This window comes from Sarcophilus harrisii, chromosome 3, assembly GCF_902635505.1.
Source record: "Sarcophilus harrisii chromosome 3, mSarHar1.11, whole genome shotgun sequence".
Taxonomy (NCBI): domain Eukaryota; kingdom Metazoa; phylum Chordata; class Mammalia; order Dasyuromorphia; family Dasyuridae; genus Sarcophilus; species Sarcophilus harrisii.
The window spans coordinates 536,995,712-537,023,452 of NC_045428.1; the positions used below are offsets into that span (position 1 = coordinate 536,995,712).

At 43.3% G+C, this 27,741-nt stretch overlaps 1 protein-coding gene across 1 annotated transcript in view; it reads right to left on the reverse strand.

Annotated features, from left to right (window-relative positions):
• The window catches only part of DCHS1 (dachsous cadherin-related 1), a 70,722-nt gene extending 46,014 nt beyond the window's left edge, over positions 1-24,708 (reverse strand). Inside the window, exons 1-2 of the mRNA XM_031962087.1 lie at positions 24,429-24,708; positions 7,153-9,006 (exon numbers count right to left, since the gene is read on the reverse strand). Coding sequence (XP_031817947.1) covers positions 7,153-8,946 — 1,794 coding nt within the window. The 5' untranslated portion in view covers positions 8,947-9,006; positions 24,429-24,708. The remainder of the gene's footprint in view (positions 1-7,152; positions 9,007-24,428) is intronic.
• Between the last annotated feature and the right edge of the window lie 3,033 nt (positions 24,709-27,741).

Genomic DNA, 27,741 nt, shown 5'->3' on the forward strand with positions numbered 1-27,741 from the left:
CTGGATTGGGGAGTCATGGAGCCCTTGGATAGAATGCTACCTCAGATACTTAGCAGCTGGGTGCTCTTGTTGTAAATCACTTAATCTCTCTATGCCTCAAATTTCCTCATCTTTAAAAATTTCCTCAATCTGCCAAATGAGTGACTTGTACACTTTAGCATTCAAGATTCCTTTCAGCTCTGATGCTACCTTTTATACCACTTCTTTTGTGTAACTGTCCAATTATCCATCCATATGGGGAAAAACAAGAACTGAGTTACTGGCTTATTATGCCTTGAGACATTGTACTAGGCTGGGGATTCAAAGACAAAAAAAAGAACCAAACTGTGTCTTCATGGACTTTACATTTTATCAGGGTCTTTAATCAGTAATTGTAGCTTCCTCTGGTCCAACATGCGTCCTCTCCATTGTCCTTTGGATGACCTGAAGCTTTAATTCTTTGGAAACTGTGACATCCCTTGACTGAAAGTTATATAGTATCACCAGAAGAACATTTCAAAGACAGGCCTTTGTTTCAGGGAGAAGTTTAGGGTCATTAAAAGCATTTCCCAAAGATAATCTAACTTGCTCTCCTCTTCCTGCTCAAGTTTGGGTCTATTTACAGTGTCTGGCCAAGATTCTTGTACTGCTTAGTAATGGTTCAGTTCTAGGGGCTGTCCATAGAACCGTATATCATAGTCTGGACAATAGTCATTCTTTATCAGCTTGTTTTTTCCCTTGTGGAAAGTTCCTTCAAGGACAAACTCTGATTTCACTTAGGATACTCTGAAACATTACAGGACTTGATGCATCCAATACAAGATTAGCTGCAAAGAGGAGCACCTGTAGAAACTCTTCTTTGGTGTGTACTATGCAGTGCTTTTCCTCTAGATGATGATAAACACCTGTGACAAACATATTCTCCCTATTTCTGTCTGGCTTGTTATTAAGAATAAGAAGAAGTGAACAAAAGTTATAGTCGTTGTTATATCATTCAAGGAATCACGTGATTAATATACATATTTAGCACCTCAGAGTGTCAATGTTTTACTTTGACAATGTTTTATTCTCTCAAATCAAATGCTTTTTAAAAAATAGTCAGCAAACAGTAAGAGTAATGCAATTCTGAATCCTCTAATCAATTAGTCAAATACCTGTAAATATTTATTCTGTTATAGAACAATATTTTTTGAAATATTATTGAAAATATTTCCTCCTTATACCTTAAGCAAAATGCCTTTGATGAATGAATAGGCTATTCTCATGTAGATTTTGTAAGGATGGGAGAGTAGATTTAAGAATCAAAAGTTATTGATGTTTTCTCAAGTACATGTTTTGGGGTAGGGATATCTGTTTGGTTTTTTTTTCAAGGCATTTGATATTCACTCACTTTCAGATATCTTGAAAATTGATCTTTTAATATCCTTAAAATTGTGTTTATCACAGACTTCCTTTGGGCATAATTGGTTTAGGGCAGTTACTTTTCTTTCTTTGTCCTTTTTTATTAGCATTTCCACAGCCTCACCCAGTACATTGGATGGTGAGAGTCTAAAGATGGTGGGTCCATTATCTTTGATGGAATAGAGATCAGCACAGAATTCTTGACAGATACTTCCATTTTTCATCTGTTTATTGTACTCTTTTGTTCATCCTTAAGTGCTCTTGGGATGCACTGACTTAAATACTCCCCTTCCCATATTTTGTATACTCTCCAAACTGGTCTTCTCCTTCCCATGGCCCTCAATCTCCCATTTTTATACCTCTGCATTAGCTATCCCCTATGTCTAAAATGCATTCTTTGCTCACCTCTCCCCTCATGCTATTTTACTCTTTCTTCAAGATGCAGTTCAATCAACATCATTTTTTAAAATAAAGATTTTTCTGATTTCCCATAACTGCTAGTGCTTTCCCTCCCAAACTATCTTGTATTCAAATACTTTGAATTTATTTATATTTATTTTGTATATCTTTCTACATGTCCTTATTGTTTCCTCATTAGAATATAAACTTCTTGAAAGTAAAAACTGTTTTATTCTTTATTTATTCCCTTTGTTAATTTCTCTTCATTCCCAATGCTTAGAACAGTTTTCACACACATTTGTTGATTGTCTAAGAGAGAGCCATCTGTATTCTGAGAGAGGATGATGGGGACTGAATGTGGATCACAACATAGTACTTTCACCTTTTTTGTTGTTATTGTTATTTGCTTGCTTGTTTGATTTTTTTCTTCTCTCTTTTTTCCTTTTTGATCTGATTTTTCTTGTGCAACATGATGAATGTGGAAATATGTTTTAACAGCACATGCTTAACCTGTATTTGATTCCTTGCTGTCTAAGAGAGGAGGGAAGTGGGGAGAAAGGTAGAAAAATATGAAACACAAAGTTTTGCAAGGGTAAATGTTGAAAACTATCTCTGCATGTATTTTGAAAAATAAAAAGTCCTTATAAGATAAATAAATACAACAAGCATTTATTAAACCAAAAAAATACTTGTTGACTTGACAATGCTATATAAGAAAGGACCAGGTGCATCACTGGACATTCAAAAAATAATTTTTTATAATTTAGTTTTCTTCATTTGTACAAATCCACTTTAAACATCTGTACAATTACAAGTCGATATTATCATTTTACTTTCATCTTTTTATGTCTATTTTCTTTGCCTTATGGATTACAAAAATGTACTGCATCAAGAGACACAAGTTGGTTCTTTGTGGTCTTCTTAAATTACTTTTCTTAAATACTTATCAATGGATAACAAAGTACTTGTTGGCCTGGGACTCTTGCCGATTTTTTTGTAGACTTATTTTTTTCTCTCCACTTCTTAATGTATTAGGTGATAATACTACTCATAACCAGAGTTACAAAATCGGAGTTGAAAGAGACCACAGACCACTTAGTCTAATTCATCCCTCCATAGGAATATCTGCCATGGCACACCTGTCAAATGTTCATCCTACCTTTCCCTGAAGAAATTTAATGTGGGGTGAATTTCTGTGTCAGCCTATTCCATTTTTCAAATAATTCTTCTGTGAGAAAGTTTTTCTTAACATCATGTTTAAATCTGCCTCTTTATACTTGCTCCTATTTTTGCCCTTTGAGGTCAAGCAGAACAAATGCAAATCACAGAACTGCAGAATTCAAAAGTTAGAAGGGGCCTCTAAGGCCTAAGGCCAGTTTTTAGTTTAAGAAGATGAATCTTTCTGACTCCAGGTCCAGACCTCTATTCAGTGTATATCCCCTAGCTACACACACACACACACACATGAATATATACAAAAATGAAATAGCCCTGACCTCAATAAGCGGTCATTCTATCCTAGGACCCAACACAGCTCCTAACATATAGGAAGCATTGGATTAAAGCTTTTTGGTTGATAGATTGATTGGCTCTTTCTTTCTTTCTCTACACTTTTCACTATTACTGTGTAGATATTCTTCTTTTAGTTTGCCTGCTTCAGTTTCTCCAGTTGTAAAATGGGGATAGCAATAGCATCTACCTCTCAGAATTGTTTTGAGGAGAAAAAAAATGAGTTAATATTTGTGAAGTACTTTGCAAACTTTAAAAAGTCATATAAATATTACCTGTTACTATTATTTTGTTGGCAGGTAGGACCTGATGAGACATAGTTTTTGTGCTCCAAAAAGTTACCAGGTGATCTTCAAGTGATCAAAGAAATGAGCCTTCCTGTCTGAATCTCTCCAACCAATGAAAATTTACTATTGGTAAGGGAGATACAGAGTTCACTTCCAGCAAGGATGCCAGATAAAGGATCTGAATTACGTCTTTGCTATTTAAAATCTGTGTAACCTTAATGCCTCTTACAGATAAAATGAGGAAGAAAGACCACATAATCTCTAATATTCCTTCTAGTTTAAATATTATGGCACCTAGGTGGCACAGTACATAGATAGCCAGCCCTGGAATGGAGAAGACCTGAGTTCAAATCTGGCCTGAGACACTCACTAAATGTATTTCCCTAAGTAAGTCATTTAACACTGCCTCGATTTCCTTATCTGTAAAAAAAAAAAAAAAAAAAGAGCTGGAAAAGAAAATGGTGAATAACTCCAGTATCTTTGCCAAGAAAATCCCAAATGGGGTCATGAAGATTCAGAGATGATTGAAAAATTGAACAACAACTCTCAACCCAGCATTCTATCCACTGCTTTTGCAAACTTTAAAGCCCTAAAATGGATGATAGCTGATATATGTCATTTTAAGATTTGCAGAATTCTTTCCATAAGTCAAAGTGCTATTACTCTCTTCACTTTACATATGAGAAAACTGAAACTGCAAGATCTTAAGGAAGCGCCATATAACTAAGAAAGTATCTGAGATGGGATTTGAAGCCATGTATTTGTGGTCCCCAGTTCCACACTCTCCACAGCACTACCAAACTATCCTACTATGTAAATGCCAGTGACTGTTATGATGATTACCATCTTGATTTACATGGCATCTATGTCACGGCAATTACTGGGTCTTGGAAGTTTGTAGCCCATATCTAGTAACCCTATTAGCTTTTCCTTTTTCTTCTTGAATGTGCTGCCAACCCCTCAAAATAGATCTATTTCAAACATAATTGATCCTTTTCTCTGTCACCTTCTCTACCTCCAGACTTCCCTGTTTCTTTCAAAGGCATCACCAGCTTCCCAGCAACTCTTCCTCCTCCATCTTTGTTCCTTGGAGATAGTCCACCAGTCTCCAATCCCATGTGATCCATTCCCTGTAATATCTCTGGCATCCACTAGAGATTAGAGAGGTTCTGAATTTAAACCCTGTCTTAGTCATTTACTATGTGATTCTTGCCAGGTCAATTAATGGTTCCCTCATCTGTAAAATGGGAATAATTATAGAGCTTACCTCCCAGTATTGCAAATATGAGATAATATTCACTTTGCTAAGTGAATGCTGGGTATTACTGGCCCTTTCATCTATCCTTCCACAGGTGCCACTCTAAGTAAGTCCCTCATTAGCTCTAATATTTGGATAGTCTTTCAACTGAATCAGGATCCCAGAATCTCATCTCAGAAAATATCTAATCTAATGGGTTCCAGAACAACAATCTTCTCTTCGAGGTTCCTAGGTGTTTAGCCAGTCTTTGCTTTAAGACAGTGGTTCTCAAAGTATGGGCTAGAGAATCCTGGGGATCTCTAAAACCCTTTTAGAGGGTCTACAAATTCAAAAATAGTTTTTATTTTCAATATGGTAAATGTCTATAAATATAACCCAGATAAACAAGAACGCTTTGGAGAGGTCCTCAATAATTTTTAATAGGATAAAGATACTGAAAACAAAAGTTTGAGAACCACTGCTTTAAGATGTCTAGGGATGTGGAGCTCATCAGAAAGTTTTCCTTAATATTGATTGCAATCTGTGTTCTGCCTCCCTGGCCCTCAGTCTCTCCTTCCCTTCTCATTCATCCTTTGGACTTTAAAAATGCTTTCTCAAATGATACTAGTGACCCTTAACTGCTAAATCTGATAGCCTTTCCTTAGTCCTCATCCTACTTGACCTGACTTCTGCTTTCAACATTGTTGATAATCGCCTGAACATGATCATGGGAGTACAGGATTTAAAGCTGAAAGGGATCTTCGAGATCATCATTTTAGATAGGGAGACTGAGGGACTGAGCAGTTTGCTCAAAGTGACAGGTCATACATAAAAGGTAGAATTTGGATATAAATCCAAGTTCTCTGAACCCAAACCCAACTCTATTTTCCATTATACCATACTTCTCTCCTAGAATTGCTTTACTCTTCTTTCTTCTGGTGTACCTTTCACCCATTTAGTCATTCCTCAAATATACTCAAAGTTCTATCCTGAGTCCCCTTTTCTTTCCTCTAAATACCCTTGCTGATCTTATCTTCTCCAGAGCATTCAGGTTTTTCAAATCGAGACAACCAGCCCTCATCTCTCTCCTACATTCAAATCTTGCCTCTTCAACTGCCTCCTTCTGGTGGTCCATCAACATCTCAGATTTAACACATCAAATGAGAAGGTTTAAAAAGCATAAATGCTACTTATTATTTTGATGAAATCAAACTATCCTTCTCTAAAACATTCCTCCACATTTCCCTATTTCTGTTGAGGGACTGAACTGCCATCCTTTCCACTAATCATCCTCCCCGATCAGGTCTGAAGTCTCAGTCACGTCTGACTCTTCACTTCCCTCATCCCTATATCCAACTAGATGCCAGGTCTGGTTTGTTTTGCCTCCATACCTCTCGTCTCTGTCCCCTTTTTTCATTTTCAGACCATACTCTTGCTCAGGCTCAGACTATGTGCCCAACACAACTGACCCTCAGCATAACTGACACAGGAATGGTATATACCCTGTCACTCTCCTGCTCGGAACCTTCAGTCCATCTTACAAGCCCTAGAACCGAATACATACTCCTTAGCCTGGCCTTATTATAATTTGGCTCCTTATGACCTTTCCAGACTTACTCCAAATTGTTCTCTTTTATATACTCTGCTGTCCAGCTAGTAAAACGAGATGCCGAGGTAGGTATTCCTTGAACTTTTCAGTTCATCTCCCATCTTGAGCTTCCCAGAATTCTTATCTTCCTCCGTGGCTCAGTTCACGTCTTTTCCTTCCATGAAATCTTCCCCAGGTCCACACCCCCCACCCTGGGTTTCTCTCCCTCTTTAAATAATCATATATTATCATTGGGAAACAATGACCAGCTTGCTTTTTTCTTTGTGTAACCAATGCCTCACAAGGCACAGACTTACGGGATGTACTGCAGAATGTCTGCAGAACTGATTTGAAGAAAGGAGAAAACAAGAAGAGGGCCTTAGTTCTAAGCAGGTTAAAGACAGCAAGGTCTAAATCTATTTAACATGTATAGGACTGCTTGCCATCTGGGGGAGAGGGTGGAGGGAGGGAGGGGAAAAATCGGAACAGAAGTGAGTGCAAGGGATAATGTTGTAAAAAATTACCCTGGCATGGGCTCTGTCAATAAAAAGTTATTTAAAAAAATAAATAAATAAATAAAATAAAGACAGCAAGGACTATTTTCCTCTCTTTCCCCTCTAGCAGTTGTTACCTGCAGCTCTGTCCCTGCGCAGCCCCTTGCGACCCTCAGGCCTGCCTCACTCCGCTGCTGCCACCCCTCCCCTCCTGCCCCAGACCCTCCCTCAGATGCCCCCAAACTTCCGGGACCCCACCTGTAGGAAGCAGGTGCCGGGTGCTGTGCCCTCAGGGAGGGAGGCGTTGTAGAAGGTCCTCTTGAACACAGGTTCATTGTCGTTCACGTCTTGCAGGACCACGTGGACCACCGCTGTGGAGGACAAGGCGGGCTGTCCGCCATCAGTGGCCAGCACAGTCAGCTGGGGCCGCGGCTCCAGCTCGTAGTCCAGGGGGGCGGCTGTGGTGATCACTCCCGTGCTTGCATCAATCGCGAACCAATGGGCGTGAGTCCCGGGCACGATACTGTAGGCCACGTTGCCGTTGGGGCCCTGGTCGGGGTCCCGGGCAGTGACCCGGGCCACAAAGCTGCCGGGGAGCACCACCTCCGGGAGGGGCTCGGGCTGGTAGAGCAGGCGGTCAAAGGCTGGGGCGTTGTCATTGACGTCGGTGACGTGCAGGACGAAGGCAGCCTCTGCCCGCAGCGGAGGGGTCCCCGCGTCCGTGGCGGTGACACGAAGCTCGTAGGCGTCTTGCTCCTCTCGGTCGAGCCTCCGGGCCACACACACCAGGTAGATGACACTGTCCTGGGTGGTCAGGGCAAACTTGCCGTCCCCACCCTCCAGGGACACGTTGACGTGGGCGTAATCGCCGTCGTCGGGGTCGGACACGGAGATCCGCGCCACCAGCTGCCCGGGCTGTGCCCCCTCAGACACCCGAGGGGAGCCGTCCTCGCTGAGGAAGATGATGGTCATGGTGGGCTGATTGTCATTGGAGTCGCGCACGTGCACGGTGACGAAAGCTGAGCCCACCTCGGGGTGGGCGCCCCCGTCACGGGCCTGCACCACCAGCTCATGCACGCGCCGCTGCTCGAAGTCCAGGGGCCGCTCGAGCCGCAGGAGGCCCGTGTGGGCGTCGATGGAGAAGGGGCCGTCCCCGTCGCTCTGCCGGCGGTTGATTTCATAGGTCACGGCTCCGTTGGCCCCCGCGTCGGCATCGGCGGCGAAGACCTGCAGCACGGGGCTGCCGGGGGGGAGGCTCTCGGACACCACGGCCCGGTATCGGCTCTGGTTGAAGGCGGGCGCGTGGTCGTTGATGTCCACCAGGGTCACGTCCAGCAAGGCCTGGGCCCGCCTCGGCGGTGCGCCGCCGTCGTAGGCCTCCAGCCGCAGGGTGTAGTGGGAGCGGTTCTCCCGGTCCAGCTCCCCGCTGACCACCAGCTCGGGCACGGGGGAGCCATCGGGCCCGGGGCGGGTTTCCAGTCGGAAGGCCTGGCCGGCCCCTTCCCCAGACAGGGCATAGCCTTGGGTCCCCAGGCGACCAGCGTCAGCGTCGTGGGCAGGCTCCAGGGGGTACCGGGTACCGGGGGCTGTGTGCTCAGGCACCTGAAGGCTGGCCCGAGCCTTGGGGAAGGCGGGCGCGTGGTCGTTGATGTCAGCAACGCGCACCGTGACCTCCACGGTGGCTCCGTCCGGAGTGACCGCGGTGAACTGGTAGTGATCGCGGCGTTCTCGGTCCAGAACCCGGGCAGTCCGGACCACGCCGCTCTGCTCGTCTATGGCGAGGTCCGTGCCCACCCCGCTGCCCTCCTGGGCAGAGATGAAGTACATGTGGGGGGTGGCGGTGTCGGCGGGCAGCCCCGCACTGATGTCCCCGATCAGGGTGCCGGCCGGCTGCTCCTCATCGATCTGCAGGTCCAGGCTGCCCGCCTGGCCCCGGGCCCGGGGAGCCTGTGCTCCCAGGAGCAGCAGCAGCAGCGGCAGCAGGGGGAAAGCCCGGGGAGATCCAGGGCCCACGGAGCGCTGGGGGGCACCGGGCCCGGCCTCCTGCTCCATGTTGAGGCAGATCCAGGCCCGCTCCGGCGCCCGCTCCGGCCCTGCCTCTGGCTCCTGATCCTGCGAAGAATGCAGAGAAGAGGTCAGGCGGGGGATGGGCTTTGGGGTCGAGTTACCGGGCTCGTGGGCCCGGCAGAACTGGGGTACCACAAAGGACACAGCTGTGCGCTGTTTTATATACACATAACACCGAGGCGTAGCGAGACCAACACATGCACACATGGATTCTCAAAAATATGCTCATGTATATACGTCTACGGCACACGCAGACACCCATATCCAAACATATGGCTGTGAGATACATGCAGCCAGTCAGCTCGTGGCTGACCCCTACAGAGGTCCTTGGGCCTGGCTCCGGGCTGCCCCCATCACTCCCTGCAGCAGCATCTCCCATTGTCCCTCCGACTTCCTCAACTTCTTCCCCACTTTTTCCAGGTGAGAACATGGTTTCCTCATTGTCTTGGCTCTACGGGGACACCCCACCCCCCTCATTCTAAGACTGTCCCCAATCTGCTCCATCCCCCAATCTGTCCTGACTCACCACCAGTTGGTTCTTTCCTCCCGCTCCCCTCCCCCTGCACCAGTTTTGGGGCCACAGCTGGTTCTCATTAGGAAGAGGGGGACCAGGGCTGCTCTTTAGGGCCTGTAACTCGATCCCCCTTTCCCTTCTCTTGAACCAAAAGCTCCCCCCACCCCCACTCAGCCCCAGCCCACAGGCTCAGCCTGCGCCCATTTTCATCAGTAAAACTCAGCTGGGGATTCAGTGTCTAGGGGAAATGCGGGTGGGGGGGGCTGAATTGTTAGTGAGGGGGGGTTGTGTATGTTTCTGTGCAGGAAGTATAGATGGCCAGTGAGTGAGCAGAGTTAGGAGAGGAGAGGGGCAGTTGTGAGAAAAGTTTTTGTTTGAGGGAAGTGAGTGAAGGCAGTATATGTGTCCGGAGAGTGTGTGTGAGTGAGAGCAGTTTGTGTGAGCAAGGAGTGCCCTCTTCTCCCGGATAGTCTCCTCTCTAAGTTTCCATTACACTCTCCCGGTTCTACCTCGGCCTGCCTGATCTTCCTGCTTAGTCTCCTTTGTAGACCTTTGCCTAGATCACATCCACTGTGCTGTTCTGGACCCTTTCCTCTTCTTCCTCTTGGCTATTTTACTTGTTGATCTCATCAGCTCCCATGAATTCAATTACGGTCTCTATGCAGATGATTCTCAGATCTTCTTATCCAGCCCTCACTTCTCTCCTAACCTCTGCACTTCAATCTCTAGCTGCCCATTAGGCATCGCAAGCTAGATGTCCTGTAGGCTTCTTAACCTTAGCATACCCTAGCCTGAATTCATTATCTTTCCTGATGTCATCCTCAACTCCTTATTCTTTCTTGCCCCCTAAATATTCATTTTTTGGCAAGGCCTATAGTTCCTACCTTTAAACTGCCCTTTGGATGTGATCCCTTCCCTCCCATGACCCTGAAGCGTTCCTGGTGCAGACCTCCATCGCTTGGTGGCCAGCTTATAGCTAGAGCCGAACCCCTGCCTTCTCCTGACAACTTTTCCCCCTCAGTCCTCGGGCCTTCTCCGTTATATGTAGCTGTCTGTTCACAGAGGTTTTTATATTGCCTCTCTCATTATATTGTGTGCCTCCTGGAAGGAGAAACCGTCTTTGGCTCTTGTATCCCAGGGCTTAGTAAAGAGCTTGGTACGTTATCCTTCAGTCTTGTCTGACTCTTTGTGACCCCATTTGGTGGTTTTCTTGGCAAAGGTGTTGTAGGGATTTGCCATTGCTTTCTCCGGCTTATTTTATAGAGAAGAAAACTGAGGCAAGCAGAAGTAAGGGACTTACCCAGCTTGTCAATGTCTGAGGCAGGATTTCCCAACTCCAGGCCCAGCAACTCTATCTCTTATCACATAGCTGATCTCCAGATACAGTAGGTGTTTAATAAATACTGAGAGGTTAAGGGACTTATGTGGGGCCACAAAGTCAGTTTGTGCCTGAGACAGGACTTGAATACAGTTCCCTCTAGCTCTGAGGCCAGCTCTCTAGTCAGTATATTGTGCTGCCTACAAATAAGGTGCTCATTGGAGTTTGGAGAATTTAATTAAAATTTTGCCTTAATATGTGGAAAAATTTCTATATAATTAGACCTGTTTCAAAGTGACATGGGCTGTGGTGAGAGGTACCTTCATCCCTTAAGGAAAAGCCATATAAGCATCTGCCTAAGATTCCTGCTGAAAGACAAGGTAGACTGGATATTTTCATAAGTCTCTTCCAATGCTGAGATTTGGAGTATGTACAAGAGAAGAAGGTGTGAAGAGGGGATATGTTTGGGGATGTAGAAATATGAAGAAAGTATATATTTGTGTGTAAGGTAAGGTGTGGAGAAAGTGTGAGAAGAGGTAGGTGGGAATTATGGGAGAGAGTCTGAGGCAACATGTGTTGGTTCATATGGGGGGGGTATGCTTGGGGGAACTATCTGGGGAAATGTTTTTGTGGCATAGTCACTGTGAAGGGCTCTGAGGGTCCGGTGGCTAGGCAGACAGAGAGACTAGAGCTGTATGTGAGAAGTTTGATGGTACTGAGGAAATAGAAGTACATTATAGTCTAGCAACTCAATAAAGGCTTTAGCATGAACAAGAAATTATAAGAAAGCACAGGATGATCAGCCGAGTGTCCTTGTCCACATATAGAAGAAATGAAAAAAAAAATAGACCACAGGGTCCAGATGGGTATAAAGTGCTAGGAGAAATCAGACGACAAGCCAGTAGAGAAGTGGGCAAGAAAAGAGAGGGCAGGCCAAACAGGCAGAAGACTTCAAGTGGGCATAGAGCTAGGAAGTGAAAGGAAATAAAAGAGAATAAAAAGGACACGAGGAGAAAGAGACAGAGGGAAACAGAAGTGTCCAGTCAGGCACAGGGCTAAGGGAGTCAACCGGGAACAGACCAGCAGGGCCAAAATAAATAAAGAATGATAGGGAGAAATAAAGGCAGCTGTGGAAGCCAAGGGGTATAGGGAAACTTGAATGGGAGAGTAAAGGGGGTTAGAAATGTGTTGGGAGAATTAAAAATAGGAGAGACAAAGAGAAAATTCTTCTTAAACTGTGAACAAGAAAGAATGCCTGGCAACACCAATGATCAGCCCCAGCCATGATGAATGAAACAGGAACAGACACTGAGACAGAGAGAGGACAAAGATATTATGATAAATATGTAGAGATTCAGAAAGATCCACACACAAGATTTAAGGATAGAGAGAAAAGCAAATATTGAGATAGAAGTAGGAAAGAAAGAAAAAGCTAGAGACAGGGAGAAAGGCAGGAAGAAAAATGAGACAAAAGAGATAGGAGAGACAGAGAAAAGAGAGACAGAGGAGAACAAAACACAGAAGAGTGATACAGTAAAAAGAAGTGGTCAGGCAGAGGTAGGGAGGTGGGAGAGGGAAGACATGACCCAGATATGGGTGAGTTGAAATCTCAGATGCCCTGATTTGGAGGTAGAGAGGAACTGCTCCCTCAGTTTCCTGTCCTGTTTTTGAACCTTGAAGGACAAGGAGACAGGAGAGAACAAGAGCAACAAGGAGAGGTCAGAGAGGCAAGGACACAAACAAAGACTAGAGGCAAGGGTGAAAACTGGGCAAAAGACAGGGATACAGGGAGAGACTGAAGGAAGTGAAAGATAAGAGGAGGAAGAGGGAGAAACAAAAAAAAGAGAAAAACAAGATGTAAGGCTAGGGCTATAAAGGGGAGAAACAGGGTCAGTGGGTGATGTGAAGATATGATGATTAACAGGCAAGGGAAGAGACTGAGACAGAGGGGAGGGGCAGGGGAGAAAAACAGCCAGCCAGGATTGATGCTAAGAAGAGAGGGGTAGGGAGGAGAAATAGAACAGGCAGAAAGCTGATTGAGCAGAGACAGATAACGAGGGGATTCAGGGTAGGGATGGTCATGAGATGGTCAGAGATGGAGGTCATAGCAAGGACCAGTAGGGAAAAGCAGCTAAGGGGTAACATGGATAGAAAAAGACAAACAGCTGGTGGGAAGGGACAAAGGGAAAAGAAAAAGAGATGAGAGTGTAAATACAAGCTATGGAGGGAGAGAGACGAGATAAGGGAGTGGGGAAGAAACAGAAATAATAGATAAATAGATAGAAATAGATAGAAATAAATAGATAAATAGATAGAAATAAACAGCAGAGAGAATAGAAGAATTCTCTAGAAAACTAGAGAACAAAGAGGAAAGAGTAATGGAGTAAAAGAAGGAAAGAAGATGTCCTGCTCAAATGGAATCTCCTGTCTTAAAGGCCAGACAAAGAAATGAAAAGACAGAGAAACTGGAAGGGGGTGGTGGGAGAAGGTGAGAGGACAGGAAGAAGCAAAAGGAAATGAAATAGACAGACCCAGGGAAAGGAATTTGAGTCAATTCAATAAACATTTTATTAAATGCCTACTATGTGCGAAGCAGCATAGAAGAAAGAATCATAGAAAAATGAAATGTGTACAGTTGAAAGAACATAAAAAGGAAAGAGGAAGAGAAAAGAAAGGAGACAGAAATGTAGACAGAGTTGGGAAGGAAGGGAAAGAAAAGGGAGGAGGGAGGAGGGAGGGAGGGAGGGAGGGAGCCAGGGAGCCAAGAGGAGCTGGGCAGAGGGAGGAGGAGGGGAGAGAGCAGGGAGAGAGTCAGGATGGAGCTCTGGGAGGACAAAGAGGAGTCTAAGCAGGAGGGGGAGGAGGAGCCACGGATAAGGCAGCCCCCTACCCAGCAGGCATGGAGATCAAGCCAATGGGATGGGGAGGAAGACTAGAGCAATTCGTCCTCCTTTGCTCCCAAAGGAAGGTTCTAGGTAGACACCCAAACGAGACTGGGGAGCCGAGGAGGGATGAGGGGGAGCGGAGAAGGAAAAGTGTGTGTTGTGGGGGGACAAAAGAGGAAGAGAGAAGGGGAAATGAGAGAGAAAAGATCAGGGAGATTAGGTAAGAGAAGTTATGTGGAAGAAGACAGGAGAGATGAAAGAGAAAGGAAAGAGAAGAGGAAAAACAGAAGAGACAGAGAAGGGAGGATGGCACAAAGAATACTAAAATGAGGAAGAGAAAAGGGAAAAAAGAGAAAATAAAAGGGTGAAGGTAGAGGGGGACAGTAGGGAAAACGGAGGCAGAAAGGAGAAAAGGTAGGCTGGTGGAGAGGGGGATACAAGGGGGTACAGAGTGGGAGTTAAGGAGTAAAAGGGATAGATAGGAGTGACAAAAAAGCAGGACAATAAGGAATAAAAGTCAAAGGCTGAGGAGAGATAGACGGTAGAACTGTGAAATGAGAGACATAGAGAAAAGGAGGCTACAAAGGACAAGGAGAGACAAAGGGCTGCAAAAGGAGACAGATACAGGGCAGAGGGAATGTCTGACAGACAGAAAATAGGACATATAGAGAGAAAGCCAGGACACAGTGAAGAACAGAAAGAAAGGAGAGAAATAGGGACAGGCAGCAGAAAAAAGAAAGATGGGAGAGTTAGACAAAGGAGACAAAAGACAGAGAGGAGAAAGATGGAAGAGAGAAGGAGGCTAAAGGGAGGGAAAGTAGTGAAAGAGGGGAGCAGAGGAAGAAAGGGGGACAAAGGGAGGGGAAATGGAAATACAGGGAAGCAGAGGGGGAGAAGGGGGCTAAAGAGAGGGGAAATGGAAGAAGTAAAACAGGAGAGCAGAGGGAGGAAGGGGGACAAAGGGAAGGGAAGTAGAAATAAATACAGGGAAGCAGAAGAGGGAGAAAGGGGCTAAAGGGAGGAGAAACAGAAATACAGGGAAACAGAGAGGGGAGAAGAAGACCAAAGGGAGGGGAAGTGGAGAGAGTGAAAGAGGGGAGAAGAGGTGAAAAGGGGGACAAAGAGAAGGGAAATAGAAATACAGGGAAGCAGATGGGGAAATGGGGGGGCTTAAGGGAGGGGGAAAAGAAATACAGGAAAGCAGAGAGGGGAGAAGGGGGGACAAAGGAAGAGGAAATAGGGAAAGTAAAAAAGGGAAGCAGAAGTGCAAAAGGGACAAAAGAAGGGAAAATAGAAATATAGGGAAGTAAAGGGGGAAGAGGGAGACTAAAGGAAAAGGAAGTAGAAAGAATGAAAGATAGAGCAGAGGGAAGGAAAGGGGGGCCAAAGAGAGGGGAAGTAGAATGAAAAAGAGGGACAAAGAGAGGAAAAGTGGAGAGAAATGCAGGGAAGTAGAGGGGAGAAAGAAAAAGGACAAAGGGGGGGGGAAGAGAAAAGGAAAGAGTCATTTAAATTTTGAATCAACTTGACTAGTCAGAAAGGGAACAAAAAGAGAGAAGTTGGAACAGAGGAGAGAGAAAAGGTAATACTAAGCAGGATGGAGGAAAATTGGTGATAAGAGAAAAGGGAACAAGGTTAAGGAGTGAAGAGATAATGGAAAGAGAGAAGACAGAGGTGAGAAGGAAAAGAAAAGGGATCATAAGAGAAGGAAAAGCAGTGAGATGAGAATAATGGATAGAAAAGACACAAAGAGAAGACAAGAGGAAAGATGGGAAGCAGAGGGGAAAGAGAGTGAGGAAACAGTGAAGAGAGACACACAGATAAAGAGAATAGTAACAAAAGAGAAAGGAACCAGAGGAGAGATCTTTTGTAAGGCAGAAGGAAAAATAAACTGGCAAGAAAAGGTAGAAAAAGCAGGCAGAGAAGGAGGACTGAGGAGGAAAAAAAGGGGTTGAGAAATCACAGCATAATGGAATTTTTAAAAACTTCAAGTTCTAGTTCAATTAATTCTAGCACAGGAATAGTCTCTACAACATCCCCAGAAGGTGCCTGACTGGTTAACTTCTGCTTCAGATCCTCTTGTCAGAGAAGTGGTGAACAATTGATGAAGAACCAGGCCTATATTTTCAGAAATGAAATGGCAAATGTGTAATTTGTTTGGATCTCCTGTACTTATTTGTGACAAAGAAAGGTTCTTCTAGGGAAAAGACTGGAGGGGGTGGGGTGGGGAGTCAATAGCAAGTTAGAATGAAGGAGAAGAAAATATCATCAATAAAAAATTTTAAAGGAAAAAAAAAACCTCCCCATTTCTTGAAGATTACTTTTTGACAGGAGAAATTGATGGGAAGTTTTGCCTTTCTGTGACTTTACTCCATTGTTCCTATTTCTGACTTCTGGAGCTAAGTAGAAACAAGGCTGATCCCTCCTCCCCATGACAGCCCTTCAAATACTTGAGGACTGCTATCATTCTCCACTAAGTCTTCTCTTCTCTAGGCTAAACATCCTCAATCCCTTCAGCTGAGCCTAGATCCTTGTATGGCATATTCTCCACTCCTTCCAGGATCTTGATTGTCTTTTTCTGGATCTATTCCATCTTTTCTAAGATCTTTCTAAAATGTGACGCACAGAACTGGAAGCAATGTGGTCTGAACAGAAGACAACTATCATCCCCCTCAGTCTGGGCCATCAGATTTTTTTTTTTAACACAGCTTAAAGTTGTATTAAAACTTTTTGGCAGCCATGACAAGTTGTTGAACAAGGTAAAAAGTATTTATTAAGGGCCCACCATGTACCAGTGTATTTTCTCCTAAGGCAACACAGATCAAAATGAAAATAGTCCCTGCTTTCAAGAACTTACATTCTATTAAGAAAAAAACAAGTATATAAATATGTAAATATACAAAGTATAAACAAATTTATTTGAAGGGGAAGTGCTAATAATTGAAGGATCAGGGTTTCCTTTAAGAACTGGTACTTGAACTGATCTTTAAGTAAAACTAGGGATTGCAAGAGGTGGAGATGAAGAGGGAGAACATTTCAGGAATGCTATGCATAGCTTGTACAAAGATGGGAAGGTAAGAAATAGAATACTGTGTATACAGTGTATAGTAAGCAGCAGGTAGATCAATTTGAGTGGAATACAGAGTGCATGAGTAGTAGGAATATGAAATCAATCTGAAGAGATTGGTTGGAACCAGACTGAGTCACTGAACTTTACTAAATTGAAGAATGACATGGCCAACTTGTGTTCTAGGAATACCAACCTGGCAGTTTTAGATTGTAATGGAGAATGGATTGGAGAAGAGAAAGCCTTGAGCTAGGATGTCCTGGCTCAATCACTCAATTACACTGCTGTTTGGTAATCTGGATGAGAGGTTTTGAGGTCTTGAACTGGAGTGGTGGTCATGTCAGTGGAGAGAAGACAGAGGAAAGATATTGTAGAAGTAGAATTAACAAATGATAGGATATGAGGATGAGGAGAGAGAAAGGATAAGGAGGATTCTGAATTTGTAAACCTGATTGACTAGAAGGATGGTAGTGCCTTCAGCAGAAATAAGGAAGGTAAGAATTTAAGGGTAGTCTTAGAGGGAAAGTAGTAAGATCTCTTTGGGCATTTGAGATGCCTATGGAACAGTTTGAGATATCTACATGGAGAAATTCAACAGGAAACTGAAATGTGACTGGATCTTAGAAAAGAAAGTTGGACTAGATATGTAGATTTGAGAGTCATTTATATAAAAAGAGAATTGGATTACGGGGACCATATGAGATCAACACCAGAATGGAGAGAGACAGAAGCATTAGGATCTAGCACACAGGCTGGAGTATATTCAAATGGAAGGTTATACATACATAATAATCCAAAAGAAGACACTGAAAAAAAGAGCAATCACAGGGACATCAGGAGAACTAAGAGAAAACAAAGTCATGAAAACCCAGGGAAGGAGTATCTGGGAGAAAAGGATGGTCAAACACTGCAGAGAAGGAAGGATGAAAGAGAACTAAGAAAAGGTCATTGGATTTAATAACTGATAATCTTAGATAAGGAATAGGCAGTACGAGAAGCTACAGTGATGTGTGAATTATTTTGACAATTGGTGATTTTTATGTAGTTTTATTTTGTGACAGCAATGGTCATGAGTATATACTTCTATTGACCCTGGGCTGATTCATAATGTCTGACCTTGACCAGATGAAAATGGATCAACCTGGCTTCACCAGTTTAGTCAGTACTGTCAGTAGAGTGCTGTATTTCATGCCATATATATTTCATAACTCTCTTTTATTGTGTTTTTAATTCTGTGGTTTTTAAGAATGTATATTATTTCAAAGAAAGGTACAAAAGCTGTTGTTCTAAAAGAACACACTTCAATGATTATTAGAGATATTGCAGTACCTACTAGTGTGAAGAAGTTGAGCATTACAAGGATCATTTAAATTCATGGTGAAACATGATTGGTTTCACTAGAATGTAAATGAAAGTATGGCTACAAACAAAAACAATTCTAAGAAATGACAAATTATTGCTGAAAAATAGCCTAATCTTTAGAAAATAAGCAAAGACCCTCAGAGGGACTTGGAAGCTGATTGTTACTGTTTCTCTTCAATTCATAGTGTCTTGAAATTGGAAGTATATAGAGAAAACAAATTAAAAATAGATGCTAACTTGTTATGTGCTTGTCATGAACTTTACAATGAATACAGAGCATGAAATACTGAAAATTGGGAAAAGGTAATTTTCACTTATAAAACACATCTTTTCATTTAAGGCTATATCAATGCCTTTGTTGGAAATCCTGATGAGCATATAAGCTCTTCAACATATTGTACAATATCTACCCAAAAAGGATTGGGGATTTTTTCTTCCAGGGGGCCTAGATGTCTTGCCCCAGAAGGGGAATAATGAATTTTATATATTAATATATAATTACAAACAAATATAATTACAAACAGAAAAAGAATTATACCAAATTACATTAATTCCCAAATGGTGATAAAATACTGCAATGTGACTTTGTACCATGTTCTATGTCAGTAAAGGCTAAACAATATATTTAAGAGATGGATATTAAACATGCCTCAATCATCTTGAAACTCATCTGATTTAAACTCCCATTTAAAACATAGAGGTAATTAAAGCTAGACTTGAAAAAATAGAACGTTCATCATTAATATCAAATAATGACATCCAATATGAGAAAAGTGTGGCTTCAAAATGAAAAAAAATCTTGTGAATGAATGTCAAATCATGTAAAACAAAAGGATAAATGTTTGCAACGAAAAGATCACATAATACATAATAAAAAATATTTTTGTTTTGTTTTTTTAAAAACCATTGTATTATGGCTTGAACAGGAAGGGATATTGGAGGTCATCTAAAGCAACCTCCTTATCTTACAGACTGAAACCCAAAGAAATTAAGTGATTGGCTCAAAGTAATAAAAATAGAGAACAGCAAAGGCACTATTTAAACAAAGGTCAACACATGAAAACTTAGAAGGTTAATTATTTTACTCTGTCCCAATTAATTCACACATCATTGTAGATTTCAACAAATTAAGAAGTGTAAAGGAGATAAGGAAGTTGAGGCACATGCAGAATTTAGAATTTGACCTTAGAGATCAACCAATCTGATTCTCTCATTTTACAGATGAGGAAAAATGCTATTTCTTCTACACCACAGTTTACTTCTATGTAAATATTCCAATGGATCCTTGAGATGGTCAGCACAATTTTAGCTGTATTAGGTACAAAATACCAGTCAAAGAGTATGAGAGTTCTGCATTGTCTTGATCAGGCCACATCTGGGATACTGTGTTCAGTTCTAGGTGCCAAGTTCTAAGGAAGGGTTATATAAATTAGAGTGTCCAGAGGAGGGTAACTAAGATAATGAGGAAGTTACTGTTTAGGCCATTTGAAAATCCATTGAAGAAACTGAGGATGTTCAGATTGCAAATAAGAAGATTTAGGAGGGCATCTTTAAGAATCTGAAGGGCAGTCAACTAGAGGTTGTTCTGTTCTGTTCTGTTTTGCCCTGGTAGGTGGAACTTGGAGCAATGAGTGATAACTGCAGGGGGAAGTTTTAGGCTTGATTTCTTAAAGATAAGGCTTCTTAAGGATCATAATTTTCCAAAACTGGAGTAGGCTACCTTGAGATGTGATGGGTTCCCCTATGCTGGATATATTCAAAAACAGACTAGATGACCACTTGTTATCAATAATACAGAGGAGATTCTTTAGGAATGTGTGGGACAAGATTTCTTCTTTTCTTTGAGACTTTCTTTGAGAAATTTTAAAAATGAGGAAGTAGTAGGAAAAGAGAAGAGAACTATGTAAGAGTAAAAAAATTGGCAATCAGGGAAACAGTTAAGTTAAAACTGAAAGTGTGAAAGGAATGAAAGAAAGAGGCAACAGGAGATGTATAAAAAAAGAGATACTGGGGAGACACTAAGGAAAAGAGAGGTAGAGAGTGGGGAGAAGGGGTATAAGGAGTTTCAGAATTGGCTCATTGGCATTTAATTTCATTGCAATGGAGGTAGAGATGGAAAGATGAAAGATACTGGAAAGACAACGGGATACTAAAGGGACTGAGGGGAAAAAGAGAAGTCAGGGAAAAGAGAAGAGGAGGTACAAAAAGGAAAGATAAGTATAATATATTTATATATGAAGCCAGAGAAGAAGGAGGGATGACTAGAAGAAAAAGACATGAGACAAAGGAGAGAATCCCAAAATGTGAGAGATGGAAGAGAAAACCACAAGATCACAGGAATCAGATCCTCAGAGGCCAAATAGTACAACTATCTCATTTTACAGGTAAGGAAACTGAGGCTCAGGGAAGTTAAGTGATTTCCTCAAGGTCATGTGCTAATTAACCAGGAACTTGGTTCTGGTCTTCTGGTCTTCTGATTCCTTTGAGAGGAAAAGAATCAGGGTTGAAAAGAAGGATAAAAATTGACAGAAGGATAAAGAGTTGAACTGAATGACAAGGGAGAATTGGATTTTTGGAAAAGTACTAACAAACTTGAAGATGCTCAGAGAACTCAGGATGCTCCACAACCCAAACAGAAGACTTGTGAATAGAAGAGTTGCTGGGAATTATTCCAAAGGCTTTCTGTGGCAGGTTTTGCTAAACTAAAACAGAAGCATGGGTCTAATGTGCAGCCATTGACTGAAGACCACCCTTCAAAATTTAGAAAAACCTGTTATCAGGTTGGCTACTGTAGGATGAATTTTTCAGCCACAGAAAATTTCAATCTATTTTGAGAACTACTTTCTACTTTTTGGTGCTCTATCAGAACTAGTTTTTACTTCCTAATCTCTTTGATTTCCCATTGTTTTCAGATCATACAAAGTGCTCTGTAACAGTAACAACAAAAGTCACTGTTTATGTGTTTCTATTGTTGCAAATAAAGATAATTCCTTATATTTGCGCATTTTCATAGACAGTTTTTCTGTGGTTAAAAAAAAAAAAAGCAGACTATCCCTATTGTAAATTATAAAATTGAGCCTCAGGGGCAGCTAGATGGTGCAATAGATAAAGCACCTGCACTAAAGTTAGGAGGACCTGAGTTCAAATTTGATCTCAGACAGTTAACACTTCCTAGTTGCGTGACCCTGAGCAAGTCACTTAACCCCAATTGCCTCAGCAAAAACAAAACAAAACATAACAAAAAACCCTGAGGCTCAGAGAAGGGGAATATTTCATCCATAGTCGTTCAGTGGAACCTCTAAATAGCAGAGCTCAGCCCTTTGTCTTCTGAATTTAAGTCACATTCTTTACCCTCAACTAGGCTTTTAATATCAATATCACTCTCCTCCTCTTCTCTTTGAAGTCTCTCCCTCCATGACGTCATGCAATGATCTTTTTTTCTTTTCCTTTTGCATTTTCGCTGTTACCTATCTGTAAATGTATATTTCATCTGCTCACTTCTTTCTTCCTATTCTAGTTTTTTCCTCCATTGGCTTCCAAAGCTTGGAATATCTTTCTACTTTAACAAGGCTAAAAGTTGTATTTTAATTCATTAGACCTTTTCTGATTTCCACCCCACTCTCAAGGAAGAGCTATTAGCATTCTCTCTAAATTACTCTATACAGTTTTCTTATTTGCTTCCACACAACTGAATGGACTTCCTCTCCTTCCTCACCCTCCTTCCCCTCTTCTCTCAGAGGATGTAGGATCCCTGAGGATAGTAACTTTCTTCTTTCTGTCATTCTATTTCCATCACCCAGCACAATACCTGGCCACATAGTAGGTATACTTGTTGAAATGTTGAGCTGATTGTTTTGCTTGGAGAGCACAGCTATGAAAAATGGGTATAAGTTGGAAAGAGGCAGCTTTAGAGTTGATGTAAGGAAAATTTTCCTGACAAGAGCTGTCAAAGTGGAATGAGCCTTGGGAGGCTCCCTTCACCAGAATTTATATGATCATAGATCTAGAGATAAAAAACCCTAATGGATCACCTGGCCCAAGAAGTTACATGATTTTGCTAAGGTCACATACATAGGTAGTAAGTAGCAGAACCAGGATTCAAACTCAAGTCAGTGTTGACATTAAGTTAGACACTTTCCCCCCTGGTCCACACTGCCTCTCCAAAACCAGCTAGATGATGACAACATCTCAGGATTATTGTAAAAAGAGTTCTCTATTCAGATATTTCTGTGGAGTTCTTTCTAAAATCCGAGATTCTGTAACTTCACAGAAACAGAGGAGAGAGTGGAAAATGAGGAGATAAAGATGGGAGAAAAAACAGAGGGGATATATAGTGAAGAAAGTAACAGGAAAAGAGGGAAAACAAGCTGAGTGAAGAGGAGAAAGAGAAACAAAGAGAAAATGGGACAGATTGGAAAATGAACAACAGAAAGAGAAATGTGGAGGAGAAAGGACTAAGAAAAGAAACAAGTGAAAGACAAAGGGGAGAGAAGATGGGCTCAAAGGGGAGAGAGAAGGAAGAAAGAGATAAAGAAGACTAGATGACTGAGAAAAGAGAGAAGACACAAAAAATACTACTTTTTTCTTTACTTTTTGTACAGTGAAGCAGAAGTAGCCACTTTTTAATGTCCTAGAAGAAATATGGACAGGAGTAGACATGAATGAGATCTTTCCAACTGTGGGGAAACCCCGAACTTAGGTATTCTGGAAATTCTGAAAAAGGTTGTCATAGCATACAGGGGTGGAGGGAACCCTGCTTGTGTGGGAGATGGGACCAATGGTTCTTATTTTGGAAAATGGGGAGGTAAAGGCACTATGCCCCAGACCTAGGCTGCTGTTCGGCCGCTGGGAACTGGGTGCCAGTGCTATGCAGGTGTGAGTGGGGGTGGATGCACTCATTAGGAATGACTGGCTTCAGGGAGTGGCCGCTTCTCCTTAGGGGGATGAGGGCAGCAGAGACTAGAGGTGTGGGGGTGGCTGTAATGGTGTCTGAGGTGTTTAGGCAGCTGTTAAAGTGGGTGTGTGTGTCATGTGTGGGCAACTCTCTCCTCTGGCCTCACTGAGAAGGGCTGCTGTGGTGCTGGTGGGCAGCTGTGATCCTATCTCCAGTGGGGTATTCAATCAGCTGTCACAGTGTTATGTGGCCTTTGCTTTTGAAGGAGGGGCTATGAATGTTTCTTTTTTTGTCTTCCTATCCCGATTATCTGGCACAGTGCCTGATACATAGTAGGTGCTTAATAAATCCTTGCCGATTAAGTGTGTAGAGGTGGCTGAGAGCACTTCCTCTGGGATACTTGAAAGGCTCCGCCAGTGTCCAGAGCATGTGGGCAGTTGTGACAATGTCCGGGAGTTTGTGGGTGACCACAAGGCACAATATTATCCCAGCCCTTGACCCTGTGGTTTCCAGTCCAGCCTACTCCACACTGCACTCATTGTGCCATTCAGACCCTCCCTCCCCTCCTCCACACCAGGGATTTAGGTAACTTGCCCCGTCCCAATGGCAATTACGCCAGTTCAGGGAGTCCCCAAACACTTCTTCAATTCCATTTTCTGCATCTCCAAAGAGAGGAACTGGGCAGCTCACACCTTGGATCTCTATTGACTCGCCAAAACCCGGGGCACAGAGTGTCTCTGCCCAAAGGGGCCACGGAGATCATCTGAATCAGTCCTCTCACTTTAGAGAAGGCAAGAAAAGGCCCAGATATGAGACATGACTTGCCTAAGGTCACACAGTGAGTTGGAGATACTACTGGGACTAGAAAGCAAACTCTACTTTCAGGCTAATACCCTCTCCAGTTTGCAGCTGCCTCTTCAAGACTCTTTTTCCGAGTCTCTTGTCTGTTTCTCTTTCTTTCTCTCCATTTTGGTCTCTTTGTCTCTCTTTCTGCCCCATGCTCCACATGCAAGACGTCCTGATACACACATACGGGCGCACATGCATAGGCTCACACAGGAAAGCCACTCACCCACTCCCCCGAAGCCACAAGCTCACATACACCCGCTGCCCCACGGACACGCAGGCACACTCGGAGACGCACACATCCTCCCACAATCAGACACATACGCCCGGCCCATCCAGGCTGCCCGCACTCACACTCTCACACGCACACGCAGGCCCCCGACCCTCCTCTTTCTCCCCCCCATCCCAGTCCCTCCTCCCCATCCCCATCTCCCCCCCCCCCCCCATTGTCTCCAGACTCAGAACAAAGCCCAGCTCTGCAGCCCGGGGCCGGGAAGGGGGAGGACTCTGCGGGCGAGGGAGAAGGGGCCGGGGACCTCGGGCGAAGGGGAGGGGGCCGGAGGGGCCGGGCGGGCACTGACCTCACCGCCGCCTCCACCGGCGCCTCGTCTCCCAGCCGCCTAGGAGGCCCGCTCCGCGATCCGCTATCCGCCCCCCGGGGCCGCGCCCGAACGGGGCCCGGAGCAGTTCATCCTCCGGCGCTTTCCGCTCCTCTTTCTGGGATTCTGCTTTAGCGGCTCAGCCCTGGCTGCCCGTTAGATCCCCTCTCCAGTCCCGCAGTTCGGCCGTCAGTCCCTCCGCCCGTCTGTCCGGGCGCCGCCTCCCGCTGCCGCCGCCGCCACCGAGGAGTCGAGATTCCCCCCGCCCCTCGGGCCCCCCCCAGCCCCCCGAGCCCCCCCACCCCAGCCGCCTGTAACCCGAGCCCCCGCCCCCCTCTCCGCGCGCCCTCCCTCTCTCCATCCCCCGCCCCCGCCCCCTCCCTTCCTACGTCCCGGCCCCACTGCCTTCCTACGTCCCGGCCCCACTGCCTTCTTCCTAGCCCTCCCGCCCTGGTCCGAACCTCCTTTTCCAGACTCGGTATCTGGGTGAGCCCAAACCTCCCGAACTTGGTCCAGATTGACCTTCTCCATCCTCTTCTCTCCCATCTCCTTTCCCTTCTACATTTGGAGAGGTTTGAACTAGATGGTCGCTAAATGCCATTCCAACTTGAAATTCATAATTCTGTGACCCTTTCTCTCTCTCTACCTTTTGGCATTTTTCTTCTTAACCCCTTATTTCTCCTTAATTCCTATCTCCTTTATTCCCCCCTCTCTCCTTCCACCATTCCCCTAATTCCCTAACCTTGATTTTTCTTCCTATCACCTTTCTTCTCTGTCTCTCTGTCTGTCTGTCTCTTTCCCCCCCCTCCTTAACCTTTCTTTCTCCTTCCACCATTCCCTTAATTCCCTAACCTTGATTTTTCTTCCTATCACCTTTCTTCTCTGTCTCTCTGTCTGTCCTGTCTCTGCCTCTCTTTCCCCCCCTCTCCTTAACCTTTCTTTCTCCTTCCACCATTCCCCCAATTCCCTAACCTTGATTTTTCTACCTATCACCTTTCTTGTTTCTGTCTCTGTTTCTTCCCCCCCCCCCCCCCCCCTTTCCTTCCATCCCTTTTGTCTTCTTTCTGATTCATCCTTTCCTGAAATGGACAAAAGACTGGCCCCCCTCATCCCTGGGTCAAGGGGCCTCAGGCTTATAGGCAGACGTTGCTCAAACTAAGTTAAGGGAAGTGTTATGTTCAGACTGGGTCCCATTCCCCGGTTCATGAGACCCTAGACAATATTGCAAAACATGTCAACAGGTTTCATTGTATGCTCACTCCCATCCAGACATATCCCCATTGTAACAGAGAAACTGTGTCAGTGCTTTCCGAAATCTGTAACCGCAAGGCTATACCCGGATGTGGTAAATGTGCTTAAAAGTGTACCTCGCTAAATGTTCGGGGCTGGTCTCTTCTAGTCTGTCTAGTGGAGGTCAGTCCTGGCTGGCCAGCTATTAAAGGATGCTTTAAATTAAATAATCTGGTCCGAGCTCTCCATCTCGTGTCTGTCCATTTCATTCTTATTCCATCATATCCATTCCTCTCCACTATCCTTTTTTCTTCCAACTACATTTTCATCTCCACATTCTTTTTTCCAGCTCCCTTTTCTTTGCTTTCCTTTTTATCCCATCCCTTTCTCCTGAAATATCCTTCTGATATTCTCTCCCTGTCACCTCTCTCCTATTCCTTCCCTTTCCATTATTCCTTCTTTTCTATCTCATCTTTTTTCCTACTCTTCTTCCTCCTTATTTCAGAATCAAAGAATTCAGAGATACCTTAAGATCTACAACTCATACATGAAAAAGAATATACTCTGCTATATATCCAACAATTGGCATTCCTACCTTTGGCCTATAGGAGTATAGATTTGCAATTGGAAGGGATTTTACATCACCTTGACCAACTTCATTTTATAGACTGGATAAAATAAGGACCAAAGCTAACAGAGATATGTTAAAAGTTAGAAGTGGCAAAGCAAGGATTTTAATCTGAGCCATTTAACAGAAAATTTTCCTTCTTTTTACTGAGACATGATGTTTGAAAACCTAGAGTTAAGGGGACTCCATCCCACTTTGGGATAACCCTAATTTTTAGGAAATGTTTTCTGACCTTAAGCTTAAATCTTCCTCTTTGCAACCACTACCATATTCTGCTAGAACAAGTTTTGTTCCTCTTTCCTGCAGTAGTCTTTGAAATACTTGAAGACAGCTGTCATGTCATATACCTCTTTTTCCCCTTAGCTAAACATCCTAAGTTTGTTCAGGAGTCTTCATATGGCAGTTTCCATGATCCTCAACATAGTGATCACTCTTCTCCTCCCCCAATTTGCTCTGGTTCCCTTCTCTTTCTTTTCTTCCTCTTAATATTTCTTCTTTCTTTATTTCCTTCTCTTTCCCCATCCTTTGTCTCCCTCTTCTTCCCTTTAGTCTTCTTGATTCCTTTCTCTCCACTACTCCTTCTCTTATACTTTTCTCATTCTACCATTTTTTCTCCATCACTTTTTCCTGCCCATATTCTTTTTTTTCTTCTTTTTCTTCACCTTCCTCATGTCATCCAAGACCTCCAAAGTTTCCTATACTCCTCTTTCCTTCTTTTTTCCTCTTCCCAACCCATTCTTTTTTTTTTTGGTCTCCACTGCCCTGTATATTCTTCCCTCTTTATCTCCTTTCTTCTTTTACTCTTGTCTTTTTGTTATTCTCATAACCGTTTCTTTCCCTAATCCATTTTTTCAGTGGAATATCTATTTCTCATTTCTCCATTTCTCGCTTTCATCCCTTTCATTCTTCCATCCCTTCTCTTTTGGATCCTTTTTTCATTTATTTCTTCCATTATTTCAGATCATAGTATACTTAAATTTCAGATAAAATACATTTGATTATGCTTGTGGATAATCTGTAGAAAAAATGGGAGAGATGATAATATAGGAAACTTTTGAATAAATGGAATGGATTGATGTTAGCTTGAATAATGTTTAGGAAGGATACTTACAAACTTTCATATGAACAAAAGATGACCAATATATTGAGGAAATTAGAAACCACATCATATGAAGACTTCTACAAGAAAATGAAGGTGTTTCTGAAAGAGAAAAATAATAGGGGCAGCTAGGTGACTCAGTGAATAGAGCACCAGCCTGAAGTCACAAAGACCTAACTTCAAATTTGACCTCAGAAACTTAACACTTCCTGGCTGTGTGACCTTGGCAAGTCACTTAACCTCAATTGCCTCAGAAAAAAAAAAGGAAAAAGAAAAATAATAGTTATCTTAAAACATTAGAAAGATTGTCATGAAGAGGGATTAGACTTGGTTCTACT